Genomic DNA, 8,558 nt, shown 5'->3' with positions numbered 1-8,558 from the left:
GCCGAGCGGTGCGAGCGGCGCGCCGGGCTGCTGCGGGCCCCCCGCGGCCGGCGGCGCGTCCTTGTGGCAGCGGCGGTGGCGGATGAGGCTGGAGACGTGGTTGTAGGTGCGGCCGCAGACGCCGCACTCGTAGGGCCTCTCCCCCGAGTGCACCAGCATGTGCTGGACCAGGTGCGAGGACTGCTTGAAGGACTTCTGGCACACGCCGCAGGGGAAGCGCCGCTCCATCAGGTACTTCAGCCTCCGGAAGTAGCCCTTGTCGTCCTTGGCTGGCTCGCAGGCCGCCCCCGCGGCGGGGCCCGGCGGCGTCTGCGAGGGCGCGGGGAGCGGCCCGGGCGTCCCCGTGGGCGCAGCCGGCCCCGGCGTCGCCCCCGGCCCGGATGCCGGCCCTCCGCGCTTCAGGTTCCCGAACAGGTGCTGGTGGCCCGAGAGGTCGACGATGCCCCACTGCGGGGCCGGGAAGGCGGCATCGAAGAGCGGAGGAGGGGGCGCCCCGAAGGCGGGCGGCAGGGGCGGGTCGGGCTTCTTGGCTTGGGAGGACGACGACGACGAGGACGACGAGGACGACGAGGACGAGGAGGGCACCTCGGCCTTGGGCTTGAAGGTGGACTGGGGCGGGTAGTCGTACTGCGGGGGCGGCGGCTGGGGCGGCGGCTGGGGCGGGGGCCCGGGGGCGCAGGGCAGCGCCGCCACCGCCTTGGCGTGCTCCCCGTACAGTTCCATGGGCTCGAAGCGCTGGTGGTTGAGGAACTCCAGGAAGTCGAAGGGGTAGCTCTGGAAGTGAACCCCGTCCTCGCCCCCTAGGCCGCCGCTGCCGCCCCCGGCGCCGCCGCCCGCTGCGTTGGCCTCCATCCTGGGCGGGTGGGAGATGGGGGACCCTGCAGAGAGGAGCACGGGGCTGAGGAGGCAGGGCCTCGCGCGGGGTCCCCCAGCCGCGGGCACTGGAAGACTCACACCCGCCGGCCCGAGATCCGGCTCCCCCCTCGTCCAGCCTTCCTCTCGGCTCCGCTGGCCCCACTGACCCCTCCCTCTCGGCCTGTCCCCTTTCTGAGTCCCCTTCCCTCCTCATCTCCGTCCTGTGTCTCGGATGCCCCTCTCTCTCCCCTTTCTTCTCGGCTTCTCACACATCTCTATCCATCCTGCAGAGCCTGCAGGCCCCGGCTTCCTCTCCTCAGATTCTAACCCTTGCAGCATCCCTGGCTTCTGCTCTCAGCCCCTTGTGCACACTCTCTCAGGCCTCCACTCTGGGTCCCCCCAAGCCCTCTGCTCTGTAGCCCCCTCCCCCCCAACACACACTATCCCCAGCCCCCTGCTCTCAATCCCCTCAGGTTTTGCCTTTGTCAAATGATAATGTTTCCATCAGAGCGGTTAAGAGGGTGGCCTCTGGAGCCAGAATGCCAGATCTGAATCTAAGCCCTGCCATTCTCTAGCTGTGTGACCACGGACAAGTTCCTGAACCTCTCTGTGCCTGGATTTCCTCATCTACAAATGAAGGTGACAGAGCACATCCCGACCTCACAGGCTGCTGTGAGGATCCAGCAAGCTATGTGTGTACGGTGGATGCTTCCCGGCACGCTGGACGGGATTCTAGTTATCACTCTCACTGCTAGTAGCACGAAGAGAAAGTCAGGACAAGTGAGGACAGCTGGAATGAAGTCAGCGTGGGGAGGGGGCATTCTTTTACTATCCTTCTCGCTAGGTAGGAAGGAGACTCTGCTTGCCTGGGAAGGACAAGTTACAGCAGCGCAGCTGGGCAGCCTGACACAGCAGGAAACACGTGGGCCCTGGCCCTGGGTTCAAGTCCCGTCTCCTTCCTGACCCACACCCTCTCCACTTCTACAAGGGGGCGGTGACCCCCAGAAGGCAGGGGGGCTTAAGGGGGCTGAAATAGGAGATAAGGAAACACAGCCGTTGGCAGAGCTCGTTCAGCCCCTGGAGCTCTCTGTACCTTCAGTGACGTCGCACACCTGGGAGGAGCCTGATGGCAGATGCTCCGGGAGCATGGGTTCCTGTCCTCGCCCCTGGGGGGGTGGGGTGCCTGCCCCCTCCAGGATGGCAGTTATTCTCTGGGCTCCTCCTTTACAGGACTTCTCATTCCAGACTGCAGCTGTCCATGTCTGTCTACCCACCCCGCCAACCTCGTCTCCTGCAATTGATCTCTGAGCCTCAGACCCACCAGGGACCTCGGGCAACGCCTCCACTAAGCAGGTGGAGAGCCGGCGGGAGAAGGGCCCTCAAGGTCTGCCATGATTCTTGGCCGCCACCCCCCTTCGCTGGGGGCCTGGCTCTGCGCCCAGCCCACCACAGGGGTCAGTGGGGGCTACCAACGCCAGGGCCCATCAGCCCCCATCCATCTGGCTGGCTGTCTCCCCAGACAGGTGAAAGGTGAGTGTCTCCTCCACCCCTGCCCGGAGGTCAGTATTTTTAGCCTCCAGCTCTGGGTGTCCCTGGATAAGACTCAACATCCTGTCGCCTTCACACTCCCCTAGTTAAGCTGATCTCCGGAAGAAGCAGAGGAGTGCCTGGGTGCTCGTGGAAGCCTGCGGGCAGAACCTGAGTCTGGGAGACGGCGCTGGACCGGGCTGGGGGATGGGGAGAAAGTACACGGAGGAAGGGCACAGGGAGTAGAGGAGCAGTTAGGGTGTTACGGTGGGGGCATGGGGGGAGGGGGTCCCGGGAAGGAAGCCCCGCCCTGGCTCGCCTCCATCAGAGCACATGTTAACAGCTAGCTCTGCCGGGGCCTTTCCCACAGGCCAGCACCCTTCCAAGCAGGTCGCGCACACTAACTCACTGAATCCCCACCACAGTTCTGTGAGACTATGACACGGGGACAGTTGTTATCCCCATCTGACAAAACAGAGGCACAGAGAGGGCAAGTGACTTGGCCAAGGTCACAGAGCAAGTCTGTGGCTGGACCCCACCACTACCACCACCACCACCACACACACGTACAGGATTGTCCCCTGAGGAGGACGATGGGGAGGGTGGAACTATGGGGACAGGAGCCTTATTTGGGGGTGCTCTCTGCATTATGAGGGGCATTCACAGAAGGGGCCAGGTGGCTGGGGGAGGTATTTACCATCCTGAACAGATGGAGCAGTGATGTGGTGAGGCCGTTCCCTCTTGCCTGGAACATTCTTCCCCAGACCTCAAGGCTCCCTCCCATGCCTCCTTCAGGTCTCTGCTCAGATGTCATCTCCAAGAGAGGGAATACCTCTAACCCCACCACTCACCAGCCCCTCATCCTGCTGCATTTTTTTCACCACAGTCATTGCCACCAACTTATCGCGTATATTTCCTTTGCTGTGTATTTACTGTCTGGCCTCCTCACCTAAGAGAGTGAAGACTTGGCCTGTCTTGTTCACCACTGGGCCCCTAGCACCTAGCACAGCACCTGGCAGTGTGGGTACTTGATAAATATTTGCTGAAATGTGGGAATTAAACAGCGCCCTCCCAAATCACCAGAGGGTCTACAATGAAATCACAAGGAAAATTAGATGAACAAGAAATGGAAAAGCAACGTACCAAAACAGGAGATGCAGCTAAAGCTGTGCTCAGAGATAAATTTATAGCTGTAAATGTCTACTGATACATATTTGTTGAATGAGTGAAGGGATGAGACTATGCTGACCAGAAGTACCTGAGGGAGGAAGGGGGACATCTAGTGGAGATGGAGCTAATATTGACAGGGTGTTTCCAGGAGAATGAATTCTGGTGGAAGCGATGTTACGAAGAGGGCCCCAAGAGCAAGCGGGCAGATGCTGAAGGACTGCTGCTGGGAGAGGCACAGCGGGTGTTACTGGGGGACACAACTGCTCAGGCTCACAATTATTTCCAATGGTAAATGAGAGACATTTCCTTTCTCAGGGGACCCAAGCCTCAAACTGCTATCTTTCTAAGGGGAGATGTGCCATGGATTTCATGCACAGAGTGGTGTGATGGGGGGAACCCCTTCCAAGGGGCAGGGGTCCCACAGCAACCGCAATCACAATCGTGACAACTCATGTTTATTGTTTGACCAGTTTCACATGTACCATCACCTTGATGCCTCATAATAGTGCTGCACCATTATTGGACCCATTTTATACGAAGGGAAACTGAGGAGAAGGGGGGGTCATTGCCCTAAGGTCATGTAGCCAGTGGAGGGGAAAGCATTAGATTCCAGGTCTCTCTGATGCCAGGACCTGTGGGCCACTGTGGTGCAACAAAGCTGCCTTATGATGAAACTCTAGTCTGTAATAACAATAATAGTAACACGTCACACTGAACCAAGTGCTTTTTACATGCCAGGTACCCTCCTAAATCCTTTACATGTGTCGACTCAATGAATCTTCCCAATAACCCTAAAAGATGGTTAGGATTATTAACCCCATTTTACAGAGGAAGAGACTGAGGGCCAGAGAGGTCAATTAATCTCCTAAAGTCATACCACTAACAAGTGGCAAGGCCAGGAGATGAAGGCAAGCAGTGAGGTTCCAGAGTATGCTCTGTTACCCTTACAACATGCTTGCTGTCTTTTTTTTTTTTTTTTTTTTTTTTGGCCGCAGTGCGTGGCTTGTGGGATCTTAGCTCCGACCAGGGATCGAACCTGGGCCCACAGCAGTGGAGTCCTAACCACTGGACCGCCAGGGAATTCCCATGCTGTCTTCGGGTATTTCTCTCTCCAAAATAAAGGAAAGCCCTCTCTCCACCTTATACTGGAAATATACCTTTGCCCCATCCACTTCCCTGGCACTCAGCCCCAGGACTAGCCACTGGCATTTACTGAATGCTAACAAGCACCGCACTAGGTGTCTTATGTGGCTTGTCTCAAGCAGACTTCACAACAGACTCATAAGCATTACTACTGTTCACATTTAGTAGACAGGAGGACTAAGGCCAAACCATGTCACTGTCACTCCTCCACTCAAAACCTTCAGTGACACCATCTTAAAGTGGGTCAGAGATGACCTCCACAGCTCCAGCAGCTTCCTGGCTGCTCCACCAACGTGCCAGCTCTATTCCTGCCCCAGGGCCTTTGCACTGGCTGTTGCTGCTGCCTGGAAGGCTCTCGCTCCCGCACCTCCTTCACGTCTCTGCTCAGATGCTGTCTTCTCAGTGAGGTGCTCCAAGACCACTGTAACCTGTCACCCAAACCAACATTCCTGCTCACCCCAGCCTCCTTCCTTTCTCTCCTTTCCTGTCAGCATCATCTGACAAACCACATGGTCTGTTTGTCTGTCTTCTTGCTGTTGGGCTCCCGCCCTAGGAGGCGGGGTCCAAGCAGGCAAGATTTTGTACCTGTTTTGTTCACTGCTCTATCCCCAGGACCTAGAAGAGGACCTGTCTCAAGTATTTGTTAAATAAGTGAATGAATGAAGCCTGGGAAATAGGCAATAGTTTGCTCAGAGATACAACGGCTGGTGGCATCCAGGGCTCATCCTTGTAAGCATTGCACTCTCGGGGGAGGGGAGCCGTAAGGCAGCCCCCTGGTGGGCCACAGCTGTCCGAGAGGAGTTTACACACAGGTGTAACTTTCTGGTGTGTGGCTTTCTGGGGGGGTGGGGGAAAAAGAGGATCACAGGAATCTCTTGAAAGAGGCCTTCCGGCCACCCCCTCTGACACCGCAGCCCCTGTAACTCTATGCCCTTATCCTACTGTATTTTCTTCACACAAACATTTGTAGTTTGCTTTTTAATTTTGTGCCCCATGAACTGGCATATACACTCCAACAAGACAGGGGTTTTTGTCTGTTTTGTTCTCTGCTGCATCCCCAGTGTGTATAGGTGTTCATTAAACAGTTGTTGAACAAAGGAAAGAATGAACAAATGAAGAACATTCTGGGCTCTGTAGAGCTGACAAAGGCCAGGTGACTGATCACAATGCCCTCACTTCTAAGGCCCTATGAGATCAAACCTTCTCTCCCCTCATTCTTCCCTTCAATTCCTCTGCTCCAACCTCACTGGCCTCCCCTGCCGCCCCTCTGATCATCACGATCACGGCCACCTCAGGGCCTCTGCACGTGCTCTTCCTCTGCCTGGATGCCTGGAACAGCTCACCCACATTTTTACATGGCGAAGTCGCCTCTGCTGATTCAGGTTTCACCTCTGAAGTAGCTCATAAGACTCAGAAAACCCAGAAAACAGCATTGGCCTTGTTTGTTTGCTTGCTTTTGATCTGTCTCCTCAACTAGACTGTAAAGACCGACAAAACAAAGACTGTGTGTGTCTCTCTCTTTCATGGATGTAAGTCCTGGACCTACAACAGTGAATATTCATTCTGTAAAGAGCGAATGAATGAATGTCTAGGGAAAATAGAAGTCATGCCCTAGTGGAGCTGGGAGACTTCCTCAGGGAGTCCAGGAGAAGGGAGTGAGAAGTGGAAGGTCAGGATGAGAGCTGTCAGGGGCAGGGGAAGACAGCATCCTGAGAGGGAAAGCCTCACGAAGGGCACTGCTCTGTGGGAAGACAGCAGACAGGAGGTGACCCGGAGGAGGGTGGGGTGGGAGTGTTTCATGGGAGCCTGGGGCTAAACTGGCAGCTATTTCTACCTAAAGGGGGAGAGGATGTGGGTGTGAGAGCACAACTCTAGACGGAGCTGTTTATGGGGGGGGTGAGGGGCGTCGGTGATTGAAAGGATTATTCTCAAGGGGAATTATTGGGGGGGGGCGGAATTGGAGAAGGAAAAAAGGCATTCTTGGCCACTGACCAGAACGCAAAGTATTTTTACACTAATGAAGGGAGCGTTGTGGGGTGGGGGGGGCTGGTTAGGAGCTTTGGGGGCTGTTGTGTGTAGACAGAGATAATGGGAGACAGATCTGCCGTAAAGCACTAATGCCACACTCTTTGGAGGCAACCTACAGGGGATACTAAAGGGAGGGTTCACGGGCAGCTGCCCTGCATGGGGACGGGCAATGCCGGTGGCATCTTTGGGGCTGTCCTGGAGGAAGCAATGACGGGGAGGTATGTAGAAGGGATCCTATGAGAAAGCCTTAGTGGGGGGCCCTGGCAGCAGCTGGGGAGATCCCCACGAATGAGGGCGCTCTGGCAGCTGTCCTACATGGGGGCATTAATGGGGAGATATCTGGAGTAGTCTTTTGGGGTAGCAGTCACTGGGGGGCCCCTGGCGAGGGCTCGGCGGGAGAAGCACTGATGGGAACGTTCTGGGGACCAGGGCGGGGCCCCCCGCCCACGTTGCCCCCGGGACCCCGGGCCACGCGCCCCGTCACTCACCGGCGCCGGGGTCTCCGCCGGGAGGAGGCCGAGGAGGCGGAGGAGGCGCCGCCGCTCCGGGGAGACCCGAGGGCCCGACCGGAAGTGCCGCCCCCTCCCCCTCCCCGGCAGCCCCGCGCCGCCCGCCTGCCCGCCCGCCCGGAAGCGGAAATCGCGCCCCGTCTCCGCGGCGCCGGCGTGGAGGAGCGGAAAGAGGAGGCGGCGGCGGCGACCGGGAAGGGGAAGTGCGCCTGCGCGTTGGCACGGGACAGCGGGCGGGGGAAGACCCGGCCGCTTCCTGTGGGCGAGCTGAGCATAGTGCGCCTGCGTCCTGTGCGCCCGCCTCTTCTTAGGACACCGCCCACATCCTCCGGACATCCGGTTAAGCCACGCCCCTCGTGTAAATTTCACACTTAAGCCCCGCCCTGGTCCCCGAATCACGCCTAATTCAGAGCTTAATTATCATAATCCCCACCCATCGTCTCAGAATCCTTCCTCCTCGACCCAGCCCCGTGAAGTTTACCCTGTTCTTCCCCGCCTCCAATCCCCTAATCTCTAGAACTCCAGCTCTCCCTCATAAGCCCCGCCTCTCAGAGCTCCTTAGGCAGAACGACGCCCCTGCGTCTAAGACCCGCCCCTTCCGTCCATAGCATTTAAGTCCCACCTCTCCAATGACTTTCGTGCTAAATTAATTCTGCCTCGAACTTCCAAAGCGTTCTCTGAAGTCAGTGGGTCTCCAAGTATGGTTTGGAGACCAGCAGCATTGACATCACCAGGGAATTTGTTAGAAATGTAAATTCTCAGATCCCCCTGCCTCTGACTTCCTGAATCAGAGACCCTGGGGGTAGGGCCTAAGGACCTGGGCTTTAAAATACCCTTCAGGTGATTCTGATGCAGGCTGAAGTTTCGAACCACAGCTTTACCACACCTTACACGGCCCCTCTCGTATACTCTCTGTAAGCCTCGCCCCTAACTCGGCCCCACCTCAAACAGCTAAGCCCGATTCTATTCAGCTCTTCCTCCTAAGCGCCCCCTCTCTCAGGGCCTTTCCTTCGTTACTCCTCTTAGGTACCCCCTTTTCTCCCCTTGGCCTGCATAGCAGTCATACCCACCGCTCAGCATCGTTAACAGTTCAAGTCCTACCTCTCCTAACACCTCGCTCTCCTGCAGTTTCCCCTTGAAACCCCTCCCCTCAGATAAACGCTATCCATTCCCTCAAAATGCTCTCAATTTCTGCCCGCCAACCCTTACACCTCCTTTAGCCCCACGCCAGCTCTCAGCCAGCCCCGCCCACAGTTCTCACCTAACTGCCCTACAAGCCTCGCCCCTCAGCCTCAGCCCCGCCTCATGAGTCCTTAGCCCCGCCCC

General features: G+C 57.3%; 1 protein-coding gene across 1 annotated transcript in view; it reads right to left on the bottom strand.

Annotated features, from left to right (window-relative positions):
• The window catches only part of ZNF865 (zinc finger protein 865), a 10,354-nt gene extending 2,997 nt beyond the window's left edge, over positions 1-7,357 (bottom strand). Inside the window, exons 1-2 of the mRNA XM_024117623.3 lie at positions 7,212-7,357; positions 8-878 (exon numbers count right to left, since the gene is read on the bottom strand). Of these exons, the coding sequence (XP_023973391.1) occupies positions 8-852 (845 nt within the window). The 5' untranslated portion in view covers positions 853-878; positions 7,212-7,357. The remainder of the gene's footprint in view (positions 1-7; positions 879-7,211) is intronic.
• Positions 7,358-8,558: the final 1,201 nt, after the last annotated feature.

The sequence above is a fragment of the Physeter macrocephalus genome, chromosome 17 (assembly GCF_002837175.3).
Source record: "Physeter macrocephalus isolate SW-GA chromosome 17, ASM283717v5, whole genome shotgun sequence".
Taxonomy (NCBI): Eukaryota; Metazoa; Chordata; class Mammalia; order Artiodactyla; family Physeteridae; genus Physeter; species Physeter macrocephalus.
Note: the sequence above shows the minus strand (reverse complement) of the source record. Positions and strands in the feature narration are given on the sequence as shown.